A 16,241-nucleotide genomic window follows, 5' to 3' on the forward strand; every position below is an offset into this window, starting at 1 on the left:
ACCATTCAAACTTCTTAATTTATATATATATTATCGCATATATCAGACATCGCAATATTTTAGGTTGGGGAAAAACAAATCCATTATTTTTTCGGTAGATGGCTGTAGTGATTCATATCTCGTAAAATATCGACCAAACAATTTCAGATTTATGCTTGTTGGCAAGGTGACATTTTGCACTAAAAAAATTATTTTGCTTTTTTTTGTTTGGTCCATTTAGTTGTGGGTTATATGGTGTTAAAAATGGAAGTCAACAAAGAGAAATTTGGAACATTTTTCCGTTTTTCTTTGATAAAGGCGAAGATTCAAGCCAGGCAGCTGAAATTGTGAATTGTGTTTATGGTCCTATATTGTAAAAGCCACTTACGTGCAGTTTTGGTTTCGTCGATTCCATTCAAGTAGACCCGTCGTCGGGTATATCGATAATCGAAGTTGACCGGCATTCTAACAGTTGTAGTATCACCCAGGAGCTAAAGATTGACCATAAAACAGTTTTAAACCTTTTGCACAAAGATGGATTTAAAAAGAAGTTTGATGGTTGGGAGCCACACCAATTAATACAAAAAAAGATGATGGATCGAATTTCTATTTGCGAAGCATTGGCCAAACGGAATGAAATCGACCGATTTTTTTAAAAGGATAGTGACTGAGGATGAGAAATGGGTCACATATGACAAAACTGTGCGAAAATGTTCGGAATAAAAGCGCTGTGAAACAGCTCAAACGGTGCCAAATAGGGAGTAACGACCAGGAAAGTTTTGCTGTGCATTCGGTGGGACTGGAAAGGGATAATTCATTAGGAGTTGCTTCCATATGGCCAAACACTAAATTCGGATCACTGCCGTCCATAACTAGGCCGTTTGAAGCTAAAGATTGACCAAAAACAAACATAATTGGTCAACAGGAGAAGTGTTGTGTTACATCAGGACAACGCCAGGTCCCAGGTGTCTGTAGTGACTCGAAAGAAACTCCGGGAGCTTGGTTGGGAAGTTTTTGATGCATCCACGATATAGTCCAGACCTGGTACTAAGTAATTACCATGTTTTTCTTGCATTGAAAAACTTGCTTAGGGGTAAGAAATTGGCATCAAGAGAAGATTGTGAAAATCGATTACTAGAGTTTTTCTCTAATAGGGACCAAACCTTCTATGACAGAGTCATTTATAAGTCTACCTTTAAAATGATAACAAATTATGGAACAAAATGTTGCATATTTGACCAAAACTGGTAATCCGAAACATGTTAAATAAAGTCTTGAAGCTCATGTAAAAATAATGGATTTCTTTTTCCCCAAACTAATACATGAAATCAGTGCGTATCGCAAGTGGAATTATAGTATTTAAGCTGAGAGTATCAGGGATATAAAGTGAAACGATACCATCACCACCCCGAATGCTATAACAGATCAAATCTATACAGATGGAAAAGCGACATAAAACTAATATACAAAAATGAGATGTAGAATAAATAATAATAAAGTAATAAGGCTGCACCAAAAGGAAATAAATATAAATAATAAAGAAAAAATTTACCGAAGTTTTAGCGTGGGCGGAAGTATTCCGGTGTGTCTGAACAGTATAATTCCACTTGCAATCCGCACTGATTTCATCCCCTGTTGAGCAATTAATATCTTGTTTTGCAAATTTCACATTCTGTTTCAACTTTTTAATACTGATTTACTGCTTATATATATATATATATATATATATATAATATGCCCACTAATTAATAATAATTTATTAACTAATTTACAAAAAAGAAAGAAAATGAATCTAATAAGTAATTGAATAATAAATGAATAAATATGGCAAATTCTAAAAGAAAATTGAAAAAAAGACAATAAATTTAGATTTATCTGCAAAAATGATTTCGAAAGCAAAAAATTTTCCCTGAAAGTAGCACGTTACTGGTTTAATTACACACTGATTAAAAACTAAAACAAATCATTTCTGGAGTTTATAGTACCAATTCGAATTATATTTACCGAACAAAATACGAAGCAAAAATTTTTTTTATTTAAAATTAGCTGGTGCCATATGCCGCAGAAGAAACAATTTGGGAAAAATCGTTTGAAATAGCTATGGAATTAGGAATGATAGAAAAAATGGTATTTATTGTCTTGCCGACTATGAATATATTCGATAAAATTGATTGATATATATAGGAGAAATATAAATAATATTTATTCTATTTTTTGACTTTATTATTCAAATATGCTTTAGAGCAAACAATTTTTTTTTCCGTCTTCAGCAAAAACAAATAAATTTCGTGGCTGTCCGACACGTGAGCATCCGACATACAACTGGCCATGTGAAAAACACGAATTTTCTGGGTTTAATGGAGTAAGTGAGTGAAGTTTTATCGCCATCGGATGAACAGTACTATAGCGCATAAAATGCGAACAAATAAAAATTCATTTTTATATATTAGATTATACTTATTATCTATATATGTAGACCTATCTGTATTGCAGCAAGTGTATTTAACTGAAAATGCTGAATGATACGAGTCACTTCACACTTCTTGGTTGAGCATAAATAAGTTCGATTATAAGAGCGCAGTAATAAAATATTTTCTTAAAAAGATTTGCTTGTGAAATAGGCCGCATTTAACTATCTAGTATATATAAAGATATAGAAATAACTTGACTGTAGAATATGAAAGCAGATCTTACCATAACATAAACATTCCAACCAGAGCATTAGTGGGCGAACCCAGGGAGAGAGAGGAAGTGTTTTCATTGTCGTAGCGCCCCAACCGGGGCTTGAGCATGATAGCTGCCACCAGAGCAGAGGTTCCACCGACGAGATGAACAGCCGAGCAGCCAGCGATGTCGACCACATTCAAAGCACTGAGGAAACCTCTTGTGGTCCACACCCATCCTGGAGAAATGTTTTAAGTGGCATGAAATAAACGAATTTCAAAAAATCTAGAAATTAAAAGGTGCAACAGGAATCTGCAATAACTATTTGACTGGTTCAAATCTCTCTATTTTGTTATTTTTTTACTCAAGCTGATTTCCATTTGTGAAGAATAAGCATATTCTTAATCCAATATTCAGAACTAAACAATAATGTAAGAAAATAATAAATTATTTTCAAAAATAAAATAAAAATATATGTTTTCAGTGACAATGCAATGTTTTTCAAATATTACTCAAACTGATTTCCAATTCTAAAGAATAAGCATATTCTTAATCTAATGTTCAGAGCTAAAAAATAATGTAAAATAAGAATAAATTATTTTCAGAAATGAAACCAAAAAAAGTTTACTGAACAAGTTGTAATTAATGACTTTGGTTAAAATAAAACGATTTTTCTAAAATTTATTTTTTATTTCCTTATTTATAATTTATTTCATCTTTGTAAAGATGAATATAATAACGCATTTTTCATTCACTTCCTAATGTAACAAAGTTCTATATGTGTGTTCTCAATGAGAGTGTAACATTTTTGGCAACTTCATGTTGATTAATATATATATAACCAACGGTTTATATATAATATATATTGATATATAAAATATAAATTTCTGTAAGTGAAATTTTAATATATCTTTTAAAATTTCTTTGCAGTTACGGCGAAAGATTATATTTCTCAAATAAGCAATGAAGAAAATTTTTTAATTGATTTCTTAAGATTAATACTCTTTCCTGTAATATAATTGTATTAAATATATTATCATTCTTAAGATTTGGAAATTTCTTTCTAATTGTAGCAAACCGAATTTTATATTGAATCCGAGGAATTTTTATCGAATAATCTTCTGAGATATTACACAAATTATTAAAAAAAATTATGTGTACACATAAGATTTAAATGCTAAGTTATTTTACTTTCTGTACATATATTTTTAAAAAACATGTTTGATCTCAACAAAAAAAATGTATTAGTTGTTTAATCTCTTTCGTTTCAAATTAAAGTTTGAATTTTAAGAGAGAGAGACAGAAAATTAGGAAAATGCATAATGAAATTAACAAAACGGCGTAAGGCTTCTAAAATTGTATGAGTTATATATCTATCAAAATTTGAAGTTAAAAATTATTTTGCTGAAAAAAAAAACCCTCTTTAGAGCAAGTTACATAAAATATTTAATTGAAGCTTTTAGCGACTCCTAATCCAGATAAACCAACTGGACATCAAAAGCCTAGATAGAAATAAATATTTAAAATCTGCTTCGTATTTTTAAATAATTCTGCATACTAACTAAATCGAGTCATGATGAGTTGTATTCTTTTATCATGATGAGTTGTTACTAAATCGAGTCATCATGAGTTATAAAATAAACTAACTTACACTTTGAATGTTATACAATTGTGAAATCGACAGCATATAAATCTGAAAATATTGCTAATATAGGACCGATGCTTTTTTTGACAAATTACAGTTTTAAAGGAAACAAATCAATAAATTTTTACCAAATATCAAAATATTTATTTCCTATATTGAAATGAATCACTTATTACATAGCAACTTATTTATAAAGCGAACCTCTTTCTTAATTTTAATTTACAATTTCTACTGTCTGCCGACATTTTACGAGACCTCATTTAACGCAAATTTCTTAAATTAACGAATACACTACGCCAACGTAGCTACGAAATGCTTCTTGATAATAACCTTTGAGCTGATAAATGGAAGTAAACATCCGTAGAAGTTCAAACAATTTCGATCGCGTGAAATGGCGACACGGCATGATGAAATCTTTCAACAAAACTACGCAAGAATTTAATTAACTTGGTAGAATTCGTGGTAAGGATGGTTGGAAGAGCTTTTCTTGGAATTTTTAATTCGATTAAATGAATTCAAAATAATGAGGTGTTATAGGATGCGTGAATTTTGCTAACGAATACATACACTTTAGCTTCGACATTAATTTTGCAGTTATTTCACTTTTAACTCTTTCATTTTCTAATCTTATACAAATTATTCGAAGTATACAAAGAAGGAAAAAATACTGTGATCTTCAAAAAATTAGAACACGGGATTTTGACAAATTCACATATCCCACAGACACAATTTTGGAATTATGTCTGTCTATCTGTGAACATAATGCAAAAAAAAGCTTTGAACCAAATGAATGAAATTTCATGTATGTTTTTTTTTTACTCCGAGCTTATAGATTTCTATCAAATTTTAAATGAAATATATTCAGAAGTTTAATTTGAATTAAAAGGTTTATTGAATGGTTTTGATATCAAAATTCTCTAAATATCGTCAATAAGAAAAAATATTTCTCATATAAACTGGATAAAAAATAAACAGAATAATTTTCTTTGGCTTTCAATAAAAGAAAGTTATGTAATTAAAGTAATTAAAACGTTCAGTAGAAATAAACTAATACTCAAACTTAATCAATTGAAAAGAGAATATTTCGTATAAAATTACCCCTGTCTAAATAAAATTAGTTTTATAACTGTAAGTCACCTTGATACGGAATGACTTTCAAATAAGAATATACAAAGCGCGAAATTTTAATCGGTTTTATTTTATTTCTTTGAAAGATCATGAAAAAATAAAGTAAGTTCGTAATTGGAAAAGATTCGCATAAATAGGCCAGCCCTTCTGTAATTATAAGGGCATCATTAGAATCCCATCCTAGGAATTAATTTCAAAACATTAAAAAATTAAATATAAAAATATATTAATTATTTTCTCATTCTTAAATTTTAGAATTCGGGGGAGGAAAGAAAAAAAATTGTGGCTTTTGACAAGGAAAATAATAAATAGATAGGAAAAAAATTATTTTGTGTGTTAAGGCAAAATTAAAATCTTGAGTTTATTAATTTTCTTGAAATAAACTCTCTCATGTAACAATGTAATCATTGAAATAAAAGCTAACTATTCAGAAAATTTCTATACCTTTTTAAAAAAAGAATTATTTTATTAGTTTCTAGCCATCTTTGCATATTAGATGATTCGCCAGGAATATTTGTTGTGTTTAATTTCAATAAAAGATTTTCTATGGACAACAAGATGCCCTTGCTACATTCATCAAATTATTTTTATGTATTAAATTGTGTCAGGCATTAATGCCGTATTTTTTCAATAGCCTTACACTTGTTCTAATTATTGTATGTATGAATATTCATAATGAAATAGAGTTTCAAAATTGCATGCTGCCGTTAAAAATTTCAATGTTCGAATAATTTATTTCAAACTGCACGGCATTCAAAGTTTCCTGGTTACTTTTTGGGAAAATATATTTCTACTTCCTAACTTCTCATGTCAATTTTTCATGTCAAGAAAGATCAAAAAGGAAAAATCTTTATTTCTTAGATTTCAACTATGGAATACAAGCATGCGATTAAATATTTGATAAACTGTAAAAACGAATTGAACTTCATTTTAACAATAAAATTTATTATTGAAAATTATGCGAAAAATTATTTTTCTAATTTCCAGATTTTAAGGAACTTTTGGTGGCCAACTATCATTAAAAAGCCAAATTTTGAAGTTTTAAAATGATGCAAAAATCAGTTTTATCAATAGTATTTTCGGGAGTTTAGTTTAGTTATATTAACGTCCGGGTTAAAGCAACACTAGGCCTATTTCGGGACCGATCTCGAAATTTTGAACCGCGGTCAGATGACGAGGACGACGCTTGAGCTGGCATACTCCCTCTCCCAGTTTTCACATCACACCACTGTGAGGAAGTTTGGACCCGATTGATTTAACGTGCACCAGACCCTCTTACACGACGATTCTTCGTTGGAATCGGGTCTCGAGCCCGAAACCCTAGTATGTTCGAGAACTATCGCGGTAAAATACCAAAATTTCGTTTAGTTTTTGATTAAATGAAATTATAATTAAAAATCTTTTAAATTCGTTTCTTGGTGCATATATCCATCCTTCAAAATATGCTTTTAGCAAAGCATGGCTTGTTCAAAATCAGGTTTTTGCATTTTCTAGAAATATAATTGGAACTGCTTTTAAAAAATCCATAATCAGTAATTATTCATAGCTTTATTTAAATCCTTATAAAATTTGAAGTGTAAAATTGAACAATATCAATTAAAACAAAGCATTATTTAATTTTCAATACAGACGCTTATTATCCTTTTATTATAATAGAGGTTATTATTATTATGAGCAGATTATTATGCTATTATTGATAATTATTATTAGCTCGTTGCTATTAAATTTTTATTACTTCATTGAAATCTTAATGCTTGCCATTGACAAAGTGAGAGCATGCCAACAAGTAATATCAAATGTCCGATAAATAATATTCTTCAAACGGTTATCACGCATTTCGCTATATTAGCAATAAAAATTCTGGTAGCGGCAATTTCTTTTTGACTCTATATCTTTACAAGCAAGTTTTTCAAAAGATTAAAAAGCACAGTTTCACATATTTCTCATACGTCATGATTACTGTAACTGTTAAAGTTCTCTCTCTTAATTTCTTTCTCTTTTATTCCATCGAAAGTATTAGATAGAGTGAAAATTAACAATAATTAAAGAAAAAGAACTATTGCTAATACATTTTCATATTTCCACCATTGTCACATTCAAACATTCAGCACCTCACTATGGCACCAATGTACAAAATGATAACGCTTTGAAAACTTGAAAATATTTCCTCCTTCCTTTTACGCAATATACATAATTACAATGAGGCACAAATTTGTAATTAAACTTACATTTTATAAGACAAAATATTGCAAAGTAAATTTTATTTCGGATCTAATGCTAAATCTTTGAATTTCTAAATATCTCTTTAAGGGGACGGTGGACTCATTAGACACTTTTGGGAGTTACTCAGTCAGGGTTGTGAAATTTTTTATGCATATATATTAAAATATAAATACGTCAAATTTCTTTAAAAAACATTTTAAAACAAAATATATTATTTAAAAAAAATTTAAAACATTCATTATTTTTTAAAATTTCAAAATATTTCAGGCGACTTAATTTTTAATTTTTTCTATTATTTTTTTTTCTTCTTATTACCCAATATAAATTTATTTGGAGCAGAACTACATAGGATTTTAAAATTCTAATTAAATGCTAATTTTTTAGAAATATTTTTATGCTCACTTATTGAATTTTTATACGAATTTTATGTTTTTCTGAACTAAAATTAACTTTCAACAATTTCAAAAAACTCGAAACATAAAATGCATACCCTATTTATTATTATTCTTTTTAATATTTTACCAAAATCTTTATTATCAATTCTATTTAATTTCTTCAAAAATTAAGACACCTGGAATATTTCAAAGATATTTAAATCTAATTACAATATCATTTTGTGAAAAGTCATTAAAATGTACTTTTTCTCCTCTTAACCTTTGAAATATTTATTTTATTGAACAATGCATTTTATAACACTATTTTAGTTGAATGTAACCATATATTTTAGTGATGAAATGATAAAAATAAAATTGCACGTTTTCGTCCATTTTTTTGCCTATTTCAAAGTCCACTGTCCCCTTAAATCTTGTAGGCCTCTTTGTTATACCACTCATAACGTTATAATGTTTGAAAAATTTATTGAAACTGTAAAATTGCGACCCTTCTCCTGGATTCATGAAGAAATCCTGTTTGTCAGGGTTTTCACAGTTTCCGCTTATTACAAGATGACTTTTGCTCTCATGTAGAAGTCTGAGATCCCATATACTTAACGACATCCTGTTCTTTTACTCTTTCATAGCAACTTAGAAAACTTTCATCTTCACTAAGAAATCTTTGGTACAAAATCCTTAATAATTCATCTTACAAAAAAAATAATCATAAATATGATTAAATGCCTAATTGATCATGGAGATTTACACCAATTAGATTAACCTATCAATTTTTTCCGTGCAATATTTTAATGCTCCTCGCATTTTATCCATAATACATCCCTAAACCTCCAGCAGAATCTAATATTTGTAATTGCTTTATTTTTTCACTCATACCGTACATTATCATATTCATTCATCACGTTTTATTACTGCCAGATATTTTTCATTCTAGTTTTTACCATTTTTATGCTGCATGTATTCGTATTTCGTCATTTTCATGTTTATTTCAAATTGACTGCAATGTAATTTTTCTATAATAAAATCCACCAACATCTATATTTAAAAAAATGAAAAGATCCCATATGAGCTTTAGAAAGGGAGATGGGGTGTGGTGATAAGTGTTAAGAAACCCATATTACTTTATCATCAATTTACTGAAGAAAAGGCGTCTCATCATAGAATGCTGTGAAATTTGAATCTTAAAATACTTTGATCCAATGGATTGCATTGTAATTTTTCTATAATAAAGTCTCCCAACGTCTATAAAAAAACGAAAAAGGGCCATATGAGCTTTAGAAATGGAGGTGGGGTGTGGTGTTATGTGTTAAGAAACCCATATTACTGCTTCATCAGTTTACTGAAGAAATGGCATCTCGTCATAGAATGCTGTGAAATTTGAATCTTAAAATTCTTTCGTCCAATGGATTGCAATGTAATTTTTCCATAATAAAGTCTCCCAACATCTATAAAAAAACGAAAAAGGGCCATATGAGCTTCAGAAATGGAGGTGGGGGTGTGGTGTTATGTGTTAAGAAACCCATATTACTGCTTCATCAGCTTACTGAAGAAATGGCATCTCGTCATAGAATGCTGTGAAATTTGAATCTTAAAATACTTTGATCCAATGGATTGCATTGTAATTTTTCTATAATAAAGTCTCCCAACATCTATAAAAAAACGAAAAAGGGCCATATGAGCTTTAGAAATGGAGATGGGGTGTGGTGTTATGTGTTAAGAAACCCATATTACTGCTTCATCAGTTTACTGAAGAAATGGCATCTCGTCATAGAATGCTGTGAAATTTGAATCTTAAAATACTTTCGTTCAATGGATTGCAATGTAATTTTTCCATAATAAAGTCCCCCAACATCTATAAAAAAACGAAGAGGGGCCATATGAGTTTAGAAACAGAGGTGGGGTGTGGTGTTATGTGTTAAGAAACCCATATTACTTTATCAATAATTTACTGAAGAAAAGGCGTCTCATCATAGAATGCTGTGAAATTTGAATCTTAAAATACTTTGATCCAATGGATTGCATTGTAATTTTTCTATAATAAAGTGTCCCAACGTCTATAAAAAAACGAAAAAGGGCCATATGAGCTTTAGAAATGGAGGTGGGGTGTGGTGTTATGTGTTAAGAAACCCATATTACTGTTTCATCAGTTTACTGAAAAAAAGGCAACTCATCATAGAATGCTGTGAAATTTGAATCTTAAAATACTTTGGTCTAATTTCAGTCTGAAGTCAATAATAAGGAAAAAAGCTCTTTCTATTCATTATTTACCTGCAGGCAGGGAGAAGATGACGGTGTTGAAGAACGAGAAGAGGCAATAAGCCACGAAATTGCACCTCTCTGCCATGGCACCAGACACGATGGTGGTGGCCGTGGTGGCAAAGGATAGCTGGAAGATGTAAGTGGAGAACACCATACCCATGTCTTTTTCCTGGGCATCCAGGAAAAAGCCACCGATTCCTGAAAAATGATATGAAATCGTACAGTTATAATTTTTTGACTTCTGAAGTAGTAATCATTTTGTGTACATAACGTTCTGTAATACCATTTTTTAAAAATTATATTATAAAAACCTTTAACACTTTTTACCGTTTTAGCTTTAAGCCTCATTTAAAGAAATCCAACGATTTCGTGTCGAGCTTAAAATAATAGAACCAAAGACTTTTATCCTTTTATTTAGTGCAGTTGCTCAGAAATAACATGTGTTTTCATTTGCCCTTACCCAGATAGCGTTGATTGTTGCACAATATTGAGCGATATTATATTATATTATTCAATATTAAATAATATTGTACAATAATGCGAAAAATGTTTAATTTCATGCATATTGTACAATATACAATATAATTCCAATATTGCACAATACAACTGTACAATATCGGAAATTGTACAGTTATTATTTTTTGACTTATGAAATAGTAATCATTTTGTGTACATAATGTTCTGTATTACCATTTTTTAAAACTTATATTATAAAAAATTTTAACACGTTTTACTGCCTTAGCTTTAAGCCCAATTTCAAGAAATCCAATGATTTCGTGTCGAGCTTAAAATAATAGAATCATTTATCCTTTTATTTAGTACAGTTGCTCAGAAGTAACACGTGTTTTCATTTGCCCTTACCCAGATAGCGTAGATTGTTGCACAATATTATACAATATTGAGCGATATTATATTATATTATATTATTCAATATTAAATAATATTGTACAATAATGCGAAAAATGTTTAATTTCATGCATATTGTACAATATAGTTTTGTACTAAGGTATAGCAGATCTACATTTCTAAATATTTTATACTGGCATTGTAAGCATGTCATTGTAATCAGATTTCACATTAATAATTAAAATAAAGTTCTCATGAATAATTAAATTTAAATTAATTAATCAATAAAAATAAATTTCTAAGATTACATAAATATGTCATCCATATCCTACTTATTTAGCATGGGGATCTAATTTTTTTTTTTTTTTTTTTTGCAACTTTTCGCTTTTTATCTATTAAATGGTTAATGGAACAATGGAACTAAAAAGCATGAATTTTCTCAAGAATTTGCCATTTTCTATGCCATAATGGATATCAGAATTAGTAAATAAATTAGCTAATATATAAGAACATTGAAAATTATGCAAACAAATGGTTGATAGAATAGTGGAAATAAAAGGCATAAATTTCCTCAGGAATCGCCATTTTTTATGTCATGATAGATATCAAAATTAGTAAACAAATGAGATATCATATAAGATATTATAAATTATACAGACGAATTGAATTCTATTGCCACTTTTTTTCAGTTTTTGATATGTAGGTATTAAAGCAATCTGCGCATATCTCTTTTCTACTACCTATGATTTTTTTTCTGTCATAGAGCTCTCTAATTCGTAACATTGTTTCAAACATGTCAATAAAGTAGGTTACTGGATCAATAAAACTAAAATATATGCATTTTTCGATATTGCACATCAGGAAGTAACAAATTCCTTAAATCTATCGATTGTTCACAGATATGGTAGTGACTCATTTTTTCTGAAATTCTATAAAAACATTTTCTAACATTACTTGAAAATATGTTTAGACTCTTATTTCCCAAAACCATTTTCTAGTGCTAACTATCATCCCAATTAATTAATGTCGAGCTACGGGACATTTAATTTATTGCTTTGGCCCAACTAAATAAGTAAATTCAATAAACAACATATTATAACCATAAAACTAAAAGTGATTTTTAGCATATATAATTTCAAATTATTTATTCTTTCGGTAGAAATAATTTGTTTCTTAATAAAGAAAACTTGATTTCTTAAATTTTATTAGTTATTTCTCAAAAGTGATGAGGAAATAAAGGGAAAAAGGCTTATAAACCTCGCTCTTTATAGATTTGCATATTTCAGGTCTATGTAAAAATTTGAAATGACTAATTTTTATAAAATAACCAATGAACATATTACATCTTTATAGATTTTTCTATTTAATAGACAAGAGATCCACCAAGAAACAAAAATGAAGTTATATTTGTTCTACAAACTAAATACCTAGACGGTAATCAACTGTCTTTGCCTAGCTCAACATTTACATTATTTCGTGGCTAAGATCCATTATGAGCCAGAATTAATCTCTGTTAGCTGAAGCCGAATGAATATGTTGTTGCCATTTTACCTATAAAAAAGTTGGATCCCGGTTCTTCTCCGAAAGAGAAGGCGTATCCAAACATCCAATAGCCAAGGCCTCCGAAGATGACGTCAATGGCATTTTTCACCATGATGTTGACTTCGTTCTTCCGATTCACGTAACCTGATTCCAGAAGACCGAAGCCTGCAAAGAAATTGCGACACTTTAGATATTAAAAATATTTAAAAACGGATAGAGAGAGGGTATTTGTTGTGTTACTATTTTCGAGGGTTTTACTGAAAATCCTCGGAGAATTCGCATAGGTTAATTTGTGCTTTATATTTGGATTTGTGATTAAATATTGCTCACAAGAAATGACTACATAGTTAAAAAAATTAGAAAATTTACATAGACCATGATTTTACTTTCTCGTGTACGAAGTATACAGAAAAAATTGTAATCGCCTAAAAATTCAAACTCGAGATTTTGACGAATCACCACGTTTTAGATCTCACTGAATGAAACACATTTTTGGAAAATATCCGTTCGTCTATCTGTCAGTGACAAAGATTATTTAAAAACGCTTTGAGCTAGACGGATGAAATTTGGTATACCGACTTAAAACCAAATTCGCAGATTTCTAAGAAATTTTGACTAAAATCCGTTCAGAAGAAGTCTGTCTGGAATATAAGTTAGCACAATAACTACAAAATGAAGAGAGTTAGATAGATAAAATTCGGTACATAGACATAGACATAGACATATATAATATATACATATATAAATTATACAATATTAAATGATTATTACAACACTTTAACTGCGAAACTCTTTCTTAAATAACCATTTGTTTGGTTTTCCCCTCTCGAATTTTTGTTGCAGAGCAGACATCAAGATGCATTCTCATTATTAAGACATAGAGCAATATTTTTAAGCATTTAAAATTTATAGAAGTTTTATATAACATCTAGAACATATCGAAATTATAATATTAATATTCAACATCATAACTGTTTTTGTTGGCGTATTTTCTTTCATTTTAATTAAATTTTCAAAATTTTAATAATTTTTTTTTTCAAATCTTGATTTTGTTTCAAAGATATTTTTATTCTACATAATTCCCTTATCGTGACTCTCATTTTGGATTCTTATTATTCTTTTTCTTTTCAGAATTAAATTTATAATCCTTAAAATAATCGCCTATGTTTACAGACGCCACACTTTTGAAAACCTACAAAAGATGAGGATTTAAAAAAAAAGTACAAAGGATGAAATGAGATCCCAGCCCACCCACCCCTCAAAAAAAACGAGGAACTAATGGTAAGCGCTAATGAAGCTTTATTGCACTCAATATATGATAAAAGTTTCAAAACCTATTAAAAAAATTTGCTCATGTGTTTGATGCAAAATAATGATATTAATAAAAATGAATAAAGCTGTTATTAAAAATAAAATCCGATAAATATTGCTTGACTGGGCAGATTAAATATAATTCTTTTTGATGTTATCCTATATTTTCTTGGTTAATGTGTACTGTAAAATGTCAGGTCATTTTAATATGATAAATTGTAAGTCTGACGACATTTTGCTTTATTTTATAACCTCAACCAACTGATAGCAATTATTATTCTAAATTATGCCTTTTTTTTTGTCTATAACACCCAAAAGATAGAAAATTTAGCAAATAAATTTACTATCCTATATACAATTTACGAGACAGAGCATATATTGATTCCCTCTGGTTCTAGATGCATATAGTTATGAAAAATATAACATTCGAAATATCCTTGTTTAGTAAAGAAATTGGAAAAATTTTTACAATGCTTTCTGTAGATACAGTATATACCATAAATTGTCAGTTTTTATCCACAAATATTAATTTAGGGGTTGTCTCTAAAAGAGAAATGGTAAGAAAGGTATAAACAATCAATATCTGTTTTGTAAATGACAAATGATTGAAGTGGTATGAGATGCGCGTAGGATAGAACCTGGGACCTTGTGGTTCGCAGTCCAGTAACATAACCATTATACCAAAACAATTGTTCGGGTAGAAGAGCTGTTAACTAGCTTATATGCTATTCACCACAGTACTCTCCCTCCAGTGAGTCGGAGGTGAGACGAACGATATGGTTGTTGAGTGGTGATATATTGAGCTGTTGTCTAATGGACCTGTACCCAGTTACAGTAGAGAGTGTGTGTGGGTGAGTGGTTGCTGTGTCAAGTGAGTCTGACGACTTTGGTTGTGGGTAGAGGGCGCCACAACAGCTGTACGAAGGTTGAAGGTTCATCGTCCGAGGTCACCAATGAAGTGGTATGAGAATCGCGTAGGTTAAAACCTGGGACCTTGTGGTTCGCAGTCCAGTAACTAAACCATTATACTAAAACAATTGTTCGGGTAGAAGAGCTGTTAACTGGCTTATATGCTATTCACCACATGATAAATCAGAAATATGTGCTATTATTGTCCTTTTGGGAACAAAACTTGGAATTATTCTGCAACATAACTGAAATTTCCATTAAATTTTTTTTTTAATTCATATGTCCTTTCTGCTGCATTACAATTCATAGAACGCTACACCTTGAATGACTTATGAATTAACATATGATGCCATTGTGAAAATACAATTCTCAATAAAGAATTAAATTTTAATGGAAAGGCAGGTACATTTGGTATGCAAAATACCAAATTTTGAAATTGTGAATCTTATTATTGATTCTACGTTGTTCAAATATATTTTTCATTTAAATTTTAACTGAATTAAACAAGGAAAAGTTTCTTCAATTGGACGAATAATTTCTGTTTACACCGAATTTGTCAGGTTCATAATGGGGATTCCAAAAACTTTTACAGAAAAAGAGACAAAAACTCTCCAAAGACTTACACTTACGCTCAGGGTCGCATCTTTAGAAGTTCTTAAGATATACTTAAGCCTAATGCAATTTAAATCGCACATTTTGAATCAACCATGCCATAAAGTTATTCCAAATAAGTTTAAAGAGTGAGATATCCAATCAAGTAAGCGTTATTAATCTATACATGTTGCGCATTTTTACTTATTAAGTGAACAAAAGAATTTATTAATTATGAGGTGAAGAATTTATTACGTTTAAAAAGCTAATTTATGTTTGACACACTTTTCTATCTACTATAATATCCGAATAAGTATAACTTTGATACTTCAGCCCAAAAATAAGCTAATCATTTAATTAAATAAGCAGACAGTGTAATGTACTGTACAGGAATAATAAACAATTCATCAAATAGAACAGCACTATTATCACTAGATTTTCAAGGTTTTTTTCACCATATTAACAGAAGGTTTAGTATATATCTTGTCTTGACGTTAGCTAGCTCTAGGTGGAGTAGGGTTCGAAATGACATCAATGTGCAAGAAAAGATAATTTCAAACAATACATGAAAATAAGATACATACTAAAAATTTATCAAGGAAAAAATCTACGATTAATCTTTCTGAAAATCCGGTTCTAATCAAATTAGGAAAGATTGTGCAATAATCCAGATATCCGCATAATTAGCTTCACCCAATGGCCCAAGTTGCTTACGATTTGTCTGAATGAAGGTGGTTTAAAAATAAGATTAAGTC

General features: G+C 29.7%; 1 protein-coding gene across 1 annotated transcript in view; it reads right to left on the bottom strand.

The window, feature by feature from the left end:
* LOC129971110 (putative ammonium transporter 2) overlaps positions 1 to 16,241 on the bottom strand; it is a 113,826-nt gene that overhangs the window by 61,479 nt on the left and 36,106 nt on the right. Inside the window, exons 2-4 of the mRNA XM_056084592.1 lie at positions 12,685 to 12,840; positions 10,297 to 10,485; positions 2,674 to 2,881 (exon numbers count right to left, since the gene is read on the bottom strand). Of these exons, the coding sequence (XP_055940567.1) occupies positions 2,674 to 2,881; positions 10,297 to 10,485; positions 12,685 to 12,840 (553 nt within the window). The remainder of the gene's footprint in view (positions 1 to 2,673; positions 2,882 to 10,296; positions 10,486 to 12,684; positions 12,841 to 16,241) is intronic.

This window comes from Argiope bruennichi, chromosome 6, assembly GCF_947563725.1.
Source record: "Argiope bruennichi chromosome 6, qqArgBrue1.1, whole genome shotgun sequence".
In the NCBI taxonomy this organism is placed as follows: Eukaryota; Metazoa; Arthropoda; class Arachnida; order Araneae; family Araneidae; genus Argiope; species Argiope bruennichi.